Genomic DNA, 17,438 nt, shown 5'->3' with positions numbered 1-17,438 from the left:
CAAGCGCATTGTTGGAGCATTGCTATCTTGAGGCAGCAGAGAGCGATTGCACTATTGACCAACAAAAACCTGGTCTGAAGTCAATAGTGCAGTGTTTCACTGTTATTATTTTAAGGGAGCATTATCAAGATAGTACTATGCGGCTACATAGGCAGGTGCACAACGCGTGTGCACTCTGCTTTTTACACACACACGGATGTGAAGCAGTGCCCAAACATGCAAAAGATGACAAATAAAAGGATTACAATGTGAAAGATTATTATTGTGTACATCAACATATTTTAAAAAATACATGTCATAATGCTTAGTCATGATATTCATCAGAATGAACTAATCGCAGTAATGACGGATAAAATTATCTAATTATTTGACCAAATTGTGGCAATAAATGTAGGTATTTAAACAGATGGACAAGAACGGATCAGACACAGATCGACTTTCCTGCTACATTAATACATGAGGACATGAGGGACACATGAGGAAATAAGGTGAAAACAATGATTAAATTAAAGAAGGAAATAAATCTGCACAGCTTCTAGCTGCTGCCAGCAGCAGGATTAGCACCATGGAGAGCTGATCAAATCCTGATAACTGTGTTTAATGATTCATTACATGATTAAAATTAATGATTTAAGTTTTGAACAATATTTAACAAATATTCTTTACCATTTTTGAGAGTAAAGTGATCAGGTTTCCATACTTTCAGCAATTAAAACCCTGCTGGTTTTATCTGTTAATCCATGACTGAACAAAATGAATTTAAAGAAACCAAAGCTGTAATTAAAAAATAAACCTTTTCAAAAATCAAACAAAAATACATTCGCAACAAATTAATGAACAGGACCTTAAACTGGTGGTCTGGGGCCACGGGGGGATCCAGGAGCAGCAGGGGCCAGTGTGCTTGTTATGGATTGTGCGCTTTCACTTTGCACATTAGCAGATCTGTTTCCTCTGCAGAGAACAGTCCTTCTTACTACTTGGCAAATGCGCCATCATAATAGCAATCTGCCAAGGTGCAAGCACACATTGCTTTTAAAGGGAATGGGAGATGACAGTCTGATTGGTTTATTGCATTTTACGCCCAAAACACACCCATGATTAATTAGGAGACTATGGACAACCCCTTTGAACCATGCACTTGGTGCAGTGACCATTTTTCCACCGTTAAAATAGCAAAAGTGAATTTGGACACACCCCAAATGCACTTGCGCCATGCGCTTCAGACTGTGCGCTTTACATCGTTAAAATAGGGCCCAATGTATTAAAGTTTGTGATGCATGGTCCAGTAACATTAAGTGCACAATGGGTGTCTTCAAGGACCAGTGTTAGGTCCCCTATTATCAAGCCTATATATTAATGATCTTCCTCAACCGTGTCATGATGTAGAACTGGAAATGTATGCAGATGACACTGTTGTGTACACACATGCAAAAACAGCTGAGTTAGCTGCTGCTAAGCTAACAATTGCATTGGATAGGATCACACATTGGCTTGATCAATCACATCTAAGTCTAAATGTAAACAAGACAAAGGGTATGTTTTTCTCTAAAACTATGGTACAACCTCCTAATGCTGATATTCTCATCAAAGGTGAAAGAACTGACATAGTTACTGATTTTAAATATCTTGGTGTGACACTGGATCCAAATTTGAACTTTAAGAAACATGTTTAAAAAAATGGTTAAAATCATAAAGTTCAGCATCGCAAATTTTAGACATATTAGAAACTGTCTCTCTTCGGATGCAGCCAAGATATTTATGCGTGCTATTATTCTTTCCCATATGTCTTATTGCATCACATGTTGGGGGCAGGTTGGAGAAACAGCCTTAAGACTTCTTGGGTCCTTTTACAAACAAACTCTAAAAACTCTGGACAAAAAGCCAATGCATTTCCATCACTGTGGGGTACTGGAGAAATACATTTTTACTGAGCTTTGAGAATTTTAGATTATTCTCAAATTTGTGCCTAGTTTATAAAATCTTAAATGGTTTGGCCCCTCCTCCACTATGTGACTTTGTGTGTACTCGCTCAGTAAGTTCTACTAGATCCTCCAGAATATCCTCTATACAAGATTGTACCATACCATTTCGTTGCACTGCATTTGGGCAATCAGCTTTCTCTGTGAAAGCCACAACTCAGTGGAATGCCCTACCTGATGATATGAAGAACTGTAGCTCCATCAGTACGTTCAAGACCAAATTAAAAAATCTGCTAAAAACTACTCAGCTCTGTAACACTGACTCTAAATTTCATCTCATTGTCTTCTCATGAACACAAATAATCTTGCTTTTCATTTGATAAGCTTACATTATTAATTTCTAGTTGACATTGTGGGTGTATGAGATGTGCTATTGTGTGTAGCTTTGTATTTTGTATTATGTGTCCTGTGTGTTTTTTGCTTTGTACTGATTGTTATTGTGCTGTTATATATTTTAATTGTGACCTGCCAAAGGGACTGCAGATGAAAATTAGCTACAGTACATCAACATTTGATGTACTGTACTAGTGTTGTGTTGGTCTATCAACACTAGTACAGTACATCAAATGGTAACATTTATGTTTAACACTGTACATGGTCCCAATAAATATATAAATAAACTCACCGGAATATTCAATACATGCCATTTGCAGCTCCGTGGCTGTTGTATAACTTCTCTTTCAGCTTTCAAAACCTCTCCTCAATTATTGTTACTAGTTTTCTATTTTAATCAAGGTAGTTAGACTATTGTTTCAAATTTTCTCTGCACAAGAGCTACCCGCTGGCACTATTATTGTGCTCATGTCTAAAGAGAGAGGAAAACTCATTAAATGCATTCTCACTTTCCTCTCTCAATTACACCACTAGGGAGCACCAATGGACATTATAACATCGTGTTTAAAAGCTTTAGATTTTGAGTTGCTTGTCAGGACATTCAGAATAAACTGTATTAGGAAATGTCTCTACCATATACATTAAAATTACCAAATACATTTTACCAAGTATTCACATATATATAGTATGCGTAAATGTATAAATGTGTATAAAGTCTCAACAGCATGCACAACAGAAAGGTTGCATAGATTTATGGACATGGAAACAGAGCCCAAGATTGTGGGTCATGTGCATGTGTGCAGATGCGCAGAACCGCAAAGTAGCACATCTCGATAGGTAGCACATATCAACAGAACACCTGTTGTGACACAGCATGGATTTATTATAAGAGCTGGACACTGGACAAAAATGGCGCCCATTCAGTCCTATGGGAATTGCTCGGCTGGCACATATGCCAAAAAAAGTTCCTGGCTTCTGGGTTTGCTTCCGCGTTGTGCGGCCCACTGAATATGCGCAGTAGTGTTTCCCCGAGTTCCCGCTCAGCCCATAGACTTTACATTGTGATGACGTCATAGACTTTTAAATCGCTTTCCTTGGCTCGAGGAAAGGTTTACAAATATAAAACCTCCATGGATCAAAAGTTCATAAATGAAAGAGTCATAACTGACATTGTTTGCAGTTTGAGGTGTCCGGTTAACAGTTGCTTTCTGCTCCACTAAACATACGAGCTTAGTCTATTTATGATGCCACGTCAAGCTACACAGAGTCAGCACAGGAATGGCATAGAGTGTCCGGGCAATTTTCAAAATAAAATACCCTGTGCAGACTCCCTATCATATATCACATCACTACATCAACATTACATTATAACCAGTGGCACTAGACCAGAAGTCAACCAGTCAGAGGATACTTCTCACCATGGACAATGAGAGGTTCATCTTGGAAATGGAAAATTGCAAGATTTTATGACACCACTGCTGCCATGACTGCCCCGGTACCTGGCTTCCTGTCCAGGTAGAGGGGCGGCTCTCTTCTCTCAAAAAACAAAATGCTCTGGTGCACTCCTTGTGGGTTATGACACTGTGCGAAGGATGGAACAAAACCGCAGTGAAGCCAGTACATGATGCAGCCGTGCCTGGCAGATGATGACTTTGTTTTCATAATGACTGCTCAGACCACCAAGCTACACATAAGAGAGGTAACAATTTAAGAGCATAGGTTGAATTTTTAAATTTTCTCTTTTAAATAAGAATATTACAAGAGTATAACTTCAAATATCTACATTGCAAACACACCCTGTTCTCCTGCTGCAGCACATCCTGCTTCTCCTTCACTCAATTATTTAACCCATAAAATGCTGTTTTTAGCAGCATAGAAAGTGCTGAAAACAGACTTCTTAGGCTCCAAACTGAGCCCATAGTGACTAACAGTGATGTTCTCAGTAGTCTGTGTAAAGACTAAATCCCATGAGTGGTACTATCCCTAACGTTAGTTTATGGGATATTTGAAAGAGGTTTCAAAGGTCGAGATCGTCCCCCCTGAGGGTGCTGAACTCTTCAGGTGCTGAGTACTTGTCAGCACCGCGACCAGCCAACTGTTGGAAGCCCGCTGCGATCTCGTCAAAGGTGCGACCCTTGGTCTCTGGCACCTTGAAATAGGTGAAGACAAAGAAGCCCAGCAGCAGGACGGTGAAGATGATGAAGACGTAGGGGCCACACAGTTGCTGCAGGGAAATCAAAGGCAAAACATAGTTTGTTTTAAATGATTAGTCGAGCAACAGTTTGGAAGGTTGATGGTGTTTGTGACTGAATGGCACAATGCTATTCTGATTTTAAATTAAAGGCTGCCTTACCTCAACATACTGAAAACCCATGCCCACTAAGAAGTTGGCAGACCAGTTGGAGAAGCCAGCAACTGCGATGGCTGCGGGCCGGGGCCCCTGGCTGAAGAGCTCGGCCACAATGAACCAGGGAATGGGGCCGGGGCCAATTTCAAAGAAGGCTACAAAGCTGAAGATGGCCACAATGCTGACATAAGACATCCATCTGAGCTGGTCCTGAGGAAAACAGCACACCAGGGATGCTTTCACTCACATCATTTAAATGTTGTACAGCTACAGTATCACACAGAAAATCTAAATTTATACACAATAAATCACTACAAATAAAAATAACTACATCATTTTGAATCATGTTTTATTTTTATTCCATATTTTGGAACATAGGAAAGGTGATGTATCACATTTAAAATGCACCCCGGAGTTATGTTGTTATAATGACACTTTTAATCATATAACATGTCACATAGTAACAGCAATCACTATACATGTTAAATATTCATGGTTGGCATCATCATACACTTACCAACAATGCCATGGCCACAGTTAGAAGAACTGCTGAAAATGCCATTCCCATCAATCCAGTAAGCTGGAGTGGTCTTCTACCTACACGCTCCACAATAAACAACTGCACAGACAGGGAGAAACATGTTCCGAACATCCTGGAACCAAAGACTTTTTGTTTATTTCTTTAAAAATGATTTCCTTTTTGTGACTTACAGAAACCACAGTGAAGGCAGTGTTGACCACCCCTGCTCCAATTGTTGCATAGACAGGCTGGGGCACACCTGCTCTCTCAAAGATCCCAGTGGAGTAGTAAAACACCTGCAGAGCATGAAGTAACATAAGGAACAGGAGCTGGACAGTCTCTTTTTTGGCCACTTGGGGGCAGCTAACATGTTTTCTATTTACACATCCAGCATCATTAGCATTCATACTGAATAATGATTGTGTCTACCTAATGAATCTATTACTCATGCATTATAATATATTCTATAATATCATGTCAAGCTGAGAGTTGGTGATAGCAACACTTTCCACATTACACATTTGAGCTACCATTTAAAAAAATATGGTGCAAGAATGGTGCAGCTGTATATATCTTACAGTTTCACACAGTCAACAATTATGGACCCAACTGTGACACATTTGCATTGTTTTCAAACACTAACATATATTCATACAGACAGCAATCTGCTAAATCATAACCACACTGAAATAAATCTATATTCAATCAAAAAACAAGACAAAGTGTCAGAAATAAAGCCCACTGAGAGCTTCCCTGCTGTGTTTCTATGACTCGTTCCTGTAGAATGCACTGTAGTATGTTCTTTAGAGAGGTATAAATCTTACTGTATTTATACAATATACATATTTCTTAAACTATCAACAATCAAAATACATATCCACAATAACAAAATTGGAGGTCACAAAGTGAATTAATACTTCAGAGATTTGCTTTTGTGTGTAAAATGACCTGCTGTGCACAGCAATGTGTTGGTAAAGTTGACTGTGTGAAGAGTTTTGAAGATGTGGACTCAGTATTGACCCACACATGTGACCAATAATAAAAAAGACTCATTAGATTGTACGTTGTGTCCCTCTGGTCCTTTGACTTACAGCGTTGATTCCAGACAGCTGCTGTGAGAGATGCAGCATGATGGCAACAAAGATGGGCTGGCGGTAGTTGGGAGACCGGAACAGCTCAAGTATGGTCACTTTCTTCTCCCTCATCATCTTCTGGCTCTCCTCCCTCATCTCCTGCATGTCCTCGTTTACCTCGTCAGTGCCTCGCAGCTTCATTAACACTGGAAGACAAGTCACATCTATGTCAATGTGGAAATAAAGCTGTCACACACTGTCTTCGCTAGGGTTTTGAAATTAGTGGTGCCAGATAGGTTTAGTAGGATAGTCAAAAGATGAGGTATTAAAGGACAGGTTCACAATTTTTCAAGTGTGTCTTAAAATAACAGTCAGGGGCCCATATGACCACTGAAAGAGGTTTTCCTTGCTGTAATCAGTCCTCCTGTTCATACAGGCTACTGAAAGATCCCCTTCAAATGCACTTTCTATGTACGATATGTACCACATTATTAATAATTTGAGTTAGGATCACTGTGAACATTATTTACTCTTGTCAATGTCACATTGTTTCTTATTGTGTGTTTTGTGAAATGTGTATTTCTGTATGTATGTGTGTCTCACCGCTATGGGCTTTGCTCTCCTCATTGCAATTGATGAGGAGGTATCGAGGGCTTTCAGGACAGAAGGGTAGCAGGACACACTGCACAATAGCTGGCAGTAGAGTGAAACCTAACAGGAGGGGCCACAGGGTGGTGTTCCCCATGATGGATTCAATCCCAAAAATCTACACAAAAAACACAGGTCACTGCTTACACATATAGAAAGAGTATATGCTGTGTTTATTATAAGTCATAGCCACTAAATCACACATGAACATAAAAATGTGAAAGATTTTTTCTTACTTTGAGGTGTTTGTTTATTTTTGTGTGTAATAAAATAATGATTCATTTATTATGTTTTTAATTAAAGTAACCCCTCCAGACATGTTTTAAAGAATATGAAAACACTCTGCTTCGACTAATAACTTGTGTCTGATATGGTTTTTCCTCCCTCATTAAAAAATCCAGAATCCATGAACATCCAAATATTTTTCATGTCAAAAGTTTTTCTGCTAGACACAAAACGCGTCCTACTTCCCTGTCAAGTTCATTCTCAGTGTATGTGCACCGGAGGCTTCAAGTTTCCACATTACACTTGTGTACGTTGCATAGTCGGCCACACGTGGCTCCAAAACAGTTGTAATGCAAGTACACATGTTTGAACTGACATTGAAGGTGAGCACTAGGGATGCAGAGGTATCCCGGTTTCATGGTTATACCATAGTATGAAAATTGATAGTTATCATACCATGTACATTTGCTTATTACCAGTTTTGTAAAAACAAACAAACAAACATTCACGGAATGTCACAGAAATAGTAATAAATAATTTAATTACTTAATGACTAATTGTACAATAAAAACAGGGATGAACTCATTAGTTTGCAAATCAATTAACTAATCCATAAATAAATAGATCAAGGTACAAAGTAATTCATTATTTGATTTTATTGCCCATTAGAATATCAAATAATGAATTACTTTGTAATTTGGTCTATTTATTTATGGATTAATTAATTGATTTGTGAACGAATTAATTAATTCCTGTTTTTATTGTACAATTAGTTATTAATTAATTAAATGATTTATTACTTTTTCCGTGACCCTTGTGGTCCTCCAGATTTGTCAGTCCAGTCAGATAAACAGTATAATTTTATCATGGTTAGTCCTGCCAGAGCAACTGGTGGATCAATCATTAAACACTTGTGCAGCCAAACATTGTCCAGACCTGCTTTATAGGTTTAGATTCACACAATAATCTTATTATGGCCAATATGAGACTAAGGCATTACTCTGATTAAGACGTTTCCTTGGGTTGCTAATAGGAACCAACTTATAGCACAGGACATTTGTTCATAGCCTGAGGAGCATTTGTTAACAATGGGAGAGATAGGGTGAAGCATAGAAATAAAATGGAGATTGTGTAGTTTGAAAAAAAAATACATAGTCTATACATACATACAAAGTACATGTTTTGCATATACAGACAGATGACAAATTAAAGGAAAAACTGGTACAGGTCTGAATGGTTGACCCCTACAGTGAGGGGATCCGGTGGCTCTGTTATTCTGTGGGGGGCATTTTGCTGGCATGGTTTGGGTCCACTTGTCCCCTTAGAGGGAAGGGTCACTGCAAATCAATACAAAGTTGTTCTGAGTCATCACCTTTAACCTGTGATGAAACATTTTTATCCTGATGGGAGTGGTCTCTTCCAGGATGACAATGCCCCAATTCACAGGGCATGAGGGGTCACTGAATGGTTTGATGAGTATGAAAATGATGAGTATGAGTATCAAAACACCAAATGAGGGAATAACTTTTTGAAGAATGGTGTTGATCCCTTCAGAAGACTTCAGAGACTGTAGAATCAATGCCAAGGCTAAGAACACCATTCTTCAAAAAGATATCCCCTCATTTGGTGGTTTGATGATGGTGGTGGAGAGTGCTGTCTAACACATCAATCCAAAATCTCCCATAGGTGTTCAAAAGGGTTGAGATCTGGTGACTGTGAAGGCCATAGCATATGATTCAAATCATTGTCATCTCATCAAACCATTCAGTGACCCCTTGTGCCCTATGAATTGGGGCATATTTGTACTGATGGAACAAGTGATGTGGAAATGTGCATTATGCCAGCCACCACATTTTTTCACCCAGCTATCATTTTAAGAATTGACCACTTTTTACATTTTTTTGGCTGGCCCTTGTTTGAGAATTTATGTATGAAATAATGCAAAGGAAACTCAGTGCTTGATGTCAAGTTAAAAAGTGATAGACATATTATAGGTTGAGTCTTATAACTAGTAAAAGGGGGGAGATGATGTGGACAGTTGGGGTTCGAGGGGTTGAGGATCTCACCTGTGCCATGAGAATGCCGATCACTACACCAAGCTGATGCAGAGTGCCTAATGCTCCACGGAGAGATGTGGGTGAGATTTCCTCAACATACATTGGTACAAAGCCAGTGGACAGGCCTGAGTAGAGACCCACTATGAAGCGTCCAATGATGAGCATTTCCCAGGAAGCAGCCAGCTTGGAGAAGCCCATAAATGCAGCAGCAATAAAAGCGAGCACATTGGTCATGAGCATGGAGTTCCTCCTTTAGGAGAAATAACAAGAGTATTCATTAACACTCTGTTTGTCATGTCTATTGGAAGGAGTGATTAATAGTGTTGTTGGTCACAGGAAGAGTCATACCTGCCGAAGCGGTTGACGAAGAGGCCAACAGAGAAGGAGCCGAACATTCCTCCCACAGAGAAAATGGCTACAGAGAGCGACCACAGAGCAGTTAAAGTGGTCTGAGAGATGGGCTCTGAAAACCTGCTGGTCCAGGTCTCATTGTAGAAGTTCTCAATGATCTGAATCACAAAACAGCACACAGTAGGCTCAGTTGCTATGGCTCCACCATTTTGGTCCAGACTGAAATATCTCAACAACTATTGGAAGGATCATCATGATTGTCACTGTGAGCATGCTGACGTTTGCATTTAGCAAAGTACAATCTCACAGAGCTACTAGCATGGCTGTAGATTCTTGTCAGTGTTATACCCAATTTCATTTCCACATTCTCAGATCCTTCTAGATGTGGACTAGGAATGGGCAGTGTCACAATTTTATTCCTATACAATCAACACTACACACAATCAACACTAGACTAACCATTTCCTGATATATGAGCTGACAAATCTATTTTCCACCTCTGATAATGACAATAAAGTCTTCATGCTGATACATTATTTGGGATAGCTGTTCTAAATCAATGTGCCTGATAGCCCAGTCTAGATTAGACTGATTGTAACCATAGCAACAATACAGATACCGCTGTACATTCATTTCATTCTAGACTGTCCTTTATATCATGATTTGAGACAAATATTGTTTAAATATTGTATATATTGTTTTAAAAAATTCTAGATCTATATTTGATAAGAGCTGATGATGGAGCTTTAAGTTAATCAAACAATATTACAAGAGAGGGTGTGCTTTACCGTCATTGTTGGCATGACAGTGATGCAGTCAGGAACAAGGTGCTTGCGAGCCGAGCATCCATAAGCACCCTCGAGTGTAATATTGCGATTATACAACTGTTACCAACAAAATATAAAACAAAATATATTCATATTGTGGGGCAATTTGCTCTAAAAATAAAAAAAAAAACGTTTTGCTAGTGTTATCGCAATTTCCATGTAAATACATGGGGTATGATTAATTCCTAGAAAACAATCACTCATGTCAGTAGACTCCTATGTAATGACACCTAGTTTACTTCTCCAGCAAGTAGGCCAACCCTTACTAACGACCTAGCAACAGACATGATTTCTAGTCCCAGTTGAGTCAGCCAGCCAACTTGAGCTAATACTTTCAAGAGATCATGGGATTTAGTAGCACGGTGTCACTGACTCACCAGCACAGCTGATAGAGGATGCCAGAGTGAAAGCTGAGATATATTCTCGACTGAAGGGAAAATAATTAAGTCCTGTTGTGTACAGGGGTGCTGGGTAATGATAAAGAGTGGAGAAGGGTTCGGGTTTTTCAGTGTGTGTGAGTGTGTAACTCGTCCCACAGTCTCAAAATTCAATCCATTCTGTCTCAAGGGTCTATTTTGTTTTCCCCACTATCCCAAACCAGTTCAATTCAATCCAGTTTCACAAACATAAAAGAAACACAACTCAAAAGTCTGCTCTGGGTTTTACCGCTGATATCCACAAAACAAAACAAACCAAAAACGCTAGAAAGCAACACAGTACATAAAATAAGCCCAGCAGAACTATTTACTATTCACAATGAAATGTCCCAGTATAATAAAATCACAGTTTGGCAGAGGGACACCTTATGAGCTTAGGTAGTGGTCCAATTGCATGCACAGCATCTTTAACTTGTACGGCAACCTTAAGCTCCTTAATCCTTCATGCCTCCAACATACCGCTGCATTATCTCATTAACCTGCTCCCTGTCATTGCAGATTTCTGTCAGGCTGACCAGCTCAGAAGCTTGTCACTTGACTCAGAGACTTAGTTTAGCATGCAAAAAAACAAGTCACTGGCCAGAGTCAAACTGAGGGCGTTGTCATCATTCTAGGCCATTAGGCAAGGATTCTCCACTCACTTCATTTAAAAGCATAATATTTGTCTTTGTAGCTTTCATAATAACGAGTATTTCATCATTTGTAACTGAATAATTCATGTGTAAGTTTTCCTATGTCTAGTACAAAATGAGTTATATAAATAAAGTTTTCTAAACTGATTTATTTCTACTCTGAGGCATGCTTCATGCTTCATTAGCTTCCACAGATATTTTAATATAGCTGGGGTACTTATAAATACGATTTTAAGCTATTCGGGACTATGCCTTAACCCATGTGTTTTTTCTCATAATTTTAACAATGAAATGTAAAGTTTGAGATTAAACTTTTAGGGCTACGTGAACTAACTCACTTCTATAAATAAATGGAGGGGTAGTGAGGGCATACAGTAGAGTATACTGTCTGGATTCAACTTTTACTAAAATACCTTTCAGTACCATGGGTGCATATGTTCCAATCCAATCCACTTTATTTATATAGCACGATTTTAACAAACACAAGGTTTCCAAAGTGCTGCACAGCAAGATAAAAAACACAATAAATAGCACAACAGAACACAATAAAACGATGAAGGACACAATAGGATAAAAGTAATAAAATAAGATAAAATCAAATAAAATATAATAAAAACAAATAAAATCAAATAAGATAAGTGTTATTGCATGGCTCTCCCACTTTTCACGGTCATTATTCTCACAAATTCTCTTTAAATATTTCTTGTCTATTTTCCCTCCTTCTTTCTTACTCGTCTCTCACACAACAAAATACTCACACTCTGAGGAGCGTTGATGACACCAGTGTTGTAGCCAAACTGAAGAGAGCCAATCACAGCTGTCCCCACAGCCAACATCAGCTGGGGTGTCACCTGTTATGACAGATAAAAAAGTGTTCTCAGTTGCTTACATGTAGGTTTTTTAAACAATGTTGTCAGATTTATGAATGTATGACAAAAGTAGCAACAGTAATAGTGTGTGTGTGTGTGTGTGTGTGTGTGTGTGTGTGTGTGTGTGCCTTATACTGTTGCACTTGCTATACTATAGCTTCTTAATTACATGTTAGGAGTGCTGCCTCTGCCAAAGAATCATTTCCACAAAGATATGCAAATATAAATGTTATAAAGACAGCACAACAGTGCAGACACATAAAACACATCATTACTGAGTGTAGTCATGGATGAATTACTAGACAAACTTACCAGGCACAGGCACAGGGGCCCAAGAAGTCAGTAGACCCCTAAACCTGAGTCAGTGTCAAGTGTTTAAAGTGACTGTTATTTACATTTTTCTACAAAAAGTCTGAGTATTTTTATATTGAGAATCTGACAAAACCAAGAACAATCCAATATTTGATTTCATCATTATTTTTTATTTTTTACAGCTGATCAATGCATACAGCTACATAAATATCCCCTTGAGATATAAACACACTCTGACTTGAATAATAATTTGTTTCTTATATGGTTTTTCCACATAAAAGTTCAACGACTACTTAAAAATTCTTAAAGTACATCTCCTCCTTCTCCCTCATTGAAAAAACAGAATCTATGAATATTCAAATATAAAAAGTTGAACTGCTGGACACAAGATATCTTCTACTTCACTGAAAAGTCCATTCTGTGTGTGTGCACTGGAGGCTTCAAGCATCCACATCACACCTGTGTAAGTTGCATACTGGACCACGATTGGTTCCGACCATAGACTGTATATGCAGATGGACGCAGCGAGGTATGACGTCACCTGTTGGTTTGCATTGGAGCTGGTTTGAAGCCCAGAGTTGCAGCTTATGTTTGGCGCCATCTTTTCCATTTGGAGCCAGGACCTTCCAAATAAGTAGTGCAGGGTATTTCCTTGTTTGCTACATTAAACTTAGTGAAATATCTAACTAAAATGGAAATCTCTGTCGGTCTGTATATACTGTACGTATGTCTGTCCTTTGATTTTTTTTGACAACCATTCATCCAATCAGTTTCCCTTCCTCTACATTTATTTCACAGATATAGTGTATTCACCGTTAGTACTTTTAATGTTTGATACTTTAAATAGGCCTAGTGAGGCTCTCCCTGAGGAAACAAGGCAAACCAGGACTCAAATATATGAAACAGATCTGTCATTGAAATAAAAATGATTTAATAATTGTGTTTGTGAAATATGTGGTCACATTGAGTTTCATAAATGAGTGAAACAGTTTGGTTCTGGGTTGAAACAGCTGGTGTGTGTATAGTAAAACACAGTGAGGTCCACTGCTGGTGGGAGGTGATTCATGACCTGTTCTCTCAATGAAGAAAATGACAATCACAGCAACAAATGCAGTGGGATACTATGGATAATTCATCTCCATGAAAGACATGAGAGTGGACCTCGACAGCAAATAATGTGAGTTTAATACATCCTCTCTGTTTGTCTTTCTCTTTGCTCACTGATTTTCTTTCCTGATGGTTAAATGTGTCTCTGCGTCTGTCTGTGCAACCCAGTCTCACAATCTGTGTACAAATAACACAACTTTACACTTTCAAATTGCACGTTCAAATCACCTTATAATATAAGTTGCAGTATATTAACATCACTACCCTGGGACGGGTTGGCCCATAGATGCATTATAAGAGCTGGATAGGGCTCCACAAAGCCAATTTTTACCAGTAGTCACTGACAGTATTGCAGTGAAAAATTCCCCTGCGGCCCAAAAAGCATTTTCCCCATAGACCACCACTGTAAAAGAGACATTTGTAAAACTGTTGGCACATTGAACTGCAAACAAGGTCACTTATGACTCTCTCTATTATGATTTTTTGATGCATGGGGGCTTTATATTTATAAAACTTTCCTCAAGCCAAGAAAAACGATTTAAAAATCTGTGACATCATCACAATTTGAAGTCTATTACATTAACACCATTGCACATATTTAGTGGGCCACACAATGCAGATGCAAAAGATAAAGATCCGAAAGATAACAACTTTGGTCTTTGGCGTATGCACTGCACACAATTTAAGAGTGTAAAGTCATGTTATTTGAATGCAGATTAAAGCGATCGGGCTTGTCTGTGTGTATTTAACTCCAGAGCAAAAATGCAGAATGCCATATTGTGTAGACCACTGTAGGTTGTTGACCTGCATGGGTACTGCAGCTGTTGTATACACAGACACAGCCGCAGGGACAGAACCTGCCTTGAATCATTTGGAATTTCTCCAGTTTTGCCTTTATTTGTTCAGTGGTGGTGTGATTTGTGTCTAGGCAGTAGGTCTGGTTGCTTTGTGAGAATTTCTCACCCACTCTCACTATTCTTTTGTTTTTAATCTGTGCTGTATAATGAGTAATAAGTGGAAAGTAAATAGCATACTGTACTTCTTTTTATGTCATTCATATAGAAAAGTGCGTAAGTCATGTATTTGATAAATGCATTGATACTTTTTGATGTGAACATAAATCTGTTGTTGAAAAGTTAACTAACTGAGTATTATGTGATTTGTTGTACTACATCGCAATAATACTGATTTGAAGAAGTAAACTTTGTTGTTAAAATGACACATCATCCTTCTTTGTAGTTTGTTTCTTTAGATAATGTCTGCTAAAATGAATGCTTAGTTTCATAGTTCACCTAACTGGCCCCTCTAAAACAACAGGCCCCTGCAGTTTACATGGATTAGAACCACAACAGATTTTACATGGGCCTGAGTAAATTTTCATACCTAGGACTTTAGGGCTGCAACTAACAATTATTTTCATTATCAATTCATCTGTTGATTATTTTCCCAAGTAAATAATTAGTTGTTTGATCTATAAAATGTCAGAAAATGGTGACGCTGTTTCCCATAGCCCAAGGTGACATCCTTGAATGGCTTGTTTTTACCTGACTAACAGTCCACAACCTTAAGATATTCAGTTTACTATTGAAGATAGAAAACTAAAAGAACTAAAGAAAACAGAAAATATTCACATTTGAGAAGCTGGAATCACAGAATTCGGTCATTCATGCTGCTACTCTCACTGAAGTGATGGTTCTGGATTTTTTTTTACCCCTGCAAAAGTATGCAGACTAGAAATGCTTGATTTTAAGGTGCTGTTGTTGTACACTATTGTTACACAGTGTAGTGCATAATGGATTTGGGAGTGCTGTTCACACTTCCAGAAAACTGTGGGTGGTGATGAGCCAGAATCAGAAACATATTGGAAAATAAAAATATAATTATATAATCTTAAGAAATACTTTTTTCTCTCTCTTGGTGAACTTTAATTGGTAATGGTCTCGGTTTGATCAATGTCTAACAGCGCAAGTATATTAGAATGTAACTGATTTTCAGCCACACACATCTTGGGAAAACAAGAGTTGCATTGTTGTCAGTAGACCATTCAAGCTTCTTTTCTGGAACTAGACAGTTTACAACATTGTCATCTATTGATCACATAGGAGTTACCTTGCCGCTGCACTCCATGTTGGCTGTTCAGATCACTCACAAACTCTGCTTCCACACTATGAAAAAAACCCCCAGTCCTTCCGGTCTGGCCAATATAATCTACTTTCTACAAAAACATGTCATTATGGTGATGTCTGCAGTATCATTTAGTCCCACAACAATGTTAACAAATCTTTCTCAGTTCCTCTCTCCATTTACCTGCTGCAGTAAGCAGCTTAATGACGTCAGCACTAAGTGGATCTTAATGGAGGAGCCTCTGGAGTGGAGTAGGTGAATCACTGAGCTGATTGGTTGAGAGGGAAAGACAGGAAGACAAACATACAACAAACATACTCTTCAGAATGAAATTAAATTATATTGTCAAATATTATTAAACATATAATTACATATCCCTTTATCACTTTGTGAAGGGTAAGGTACTATGTGAGTTTTCAACTTCGGTGTCTTGTAGCTTGATAACTTTTTTTTTTTGTTTTTTAGAGGGCTAGTAGCTTGCAGAGCCTCACAGTGGCCATCAAGGAAATTAGAAATGTAGCCTCTTGGTACTGGGTTTCCTCTCACAGTCCAAAGACATGCATGTCTGGTGAATTGGAGAGTCTAATTTAGCTGTAGGTATGAGTGGTGTGTGACTGAGTCAGTGTGTGTGTAGACCAGGCCTGGACTGGCAATCAGGAGTGCTGGGCCTGGTTTAAAACTATTTTGACGACACAACGTCTTCTGTCACACTATCCAGGCTACTGTAATTTGTTGAAACTTAAAGATCTATGTTATTAGGGCCTGAGCCCCAAAGGGACAAAGACCCTCTTGTATCTGTTCTGTTTCTTTCTTTCTTTCTTCTTTATTGTTCCGCCACTTCAGACCTAAATTTGACTCCCTAAACATGCTCAAAAACTCACCAAATTTGGCACACACATCAGATCTGGTGACAAATTTGATAAAATGTAAAAATTCGATACCTAGGTATCGAATATGGCCGTCACGGCCTGTAGGAATGTCATAGAGAGATTGAACCAAAGGTCAATTATTCATCTCATCAAGACTTACAAATCATACACTGACACCCCTGACCTAAATCCAACAGGAAGTCCACAATACACACATGAAAGTATGACTTTGTGCCAATTTTGGACCCCGAACAAACGCTATCTCCTCCGAGGGCGTTAATGGTATCGGCTTCAAACTTTAATACATGACTTATCACACTGTGCGGAACAAAAGTTATTAAAAACTTTGTAATAACTCAAATGGTTTAGATTTTATAAGCCCCGAAAGTTGTAGTGCCACATTGCACCTTACAATGTAAACCAATGGGGAGGCAATCTCTGGGCATGGACTTTGTGTCAAACAAATGGTTCTGATGTCTAAACTTTAAGTCTGACCACTTTGAAACCTGGTCCTCCACATGGATTCGCGACGAAATTTCCTACAAAAAAATATGATTTTTAATGTAGGATTTGGCCAAAGTCATGGAATTTATGAGGATGTTTCTCAAGAAGAGTGACATTCTCCTCTCCAACTGAGAGGGAGAGAGAGAGAATAGGAGGGGGGGGGGGGGGGGGTGGGGGTTGAATGGAGCTCATTGAATGAGAGTGATAAAGTGCTGCAGAAAAGT

General features: G+C 38.6%; 1 protein-coding gene across 1 annotated transcript; it reads right to left on the bottom strand.

Annotated features, from left to right (window-relative positions):
• Nucleotides 1–4,329: 4,329 nt before the first annotated feature.
• Nucleotides 4,330–15,844, bottom strand: LOC121895697 (solute carrier family 2, facilitated glucose transporter member 1-like). The gene is made up of 10 exons (XM_042409109.1): nt 15,827–15,844; nt 12,188–12,280; nt 9,531–9,691; nt 9,192–9,432; nt 6,856–7,018; nt 6,271–6,458; nt 5,371–5,475; nt 5,177–5,278; nt 4,666–4,869; nt 4,330–4,536 (listed from the first exon to the last, which is right to left on the bottom strand). Exons 1-10 carry the CDS (start codon nt 15,842–15,844, stop codon nt 4,330–4,332), a joined length of 1,482 nt encoding a protein of 493 aa, XP_042265043.1.
• Nucleotides 15,845–17,438: the final 1,594 nt, after the last annotated feature.

Source organism: Thunnus maccoyii, chromosome 4 (genome assembly GCF_910596095.1).
Source record: "Thunnus maccoyii chromosome 4, fThuMac1.1, whole genome shotgun sequence".
Lineage (NCBI taxonomy): Eukaryota > Metazoa > Chordata > Actinopteri > Scombriformes > Scombridae > Thunnus > Thunnus maccoyii.
The sequence above is the reverse complement of the archived record's forward strand: the minus strand, read 5'-3'. Positions and strand labels throughout refer to the sequence as shown.

Coding starts and splice junctions, on each gene's coding strand:
- LOC121895697 (XM_042409109.1), bottom strand. Junction 7,019..9,191: donor TCGGCATTCTCATGGCACAG/GTGAGATCCTCA, acceptor TTTTTTGTGTAG/ATTTTTGGGATTGAATCCAT. Junction 5,279..5,370: donor CTGCCTTCACTGTGGTTTCT/GTAAGTCACAAA, acceptor CTGTCTGTGCAG/TTGTTTATTGTGGAGCGTGT.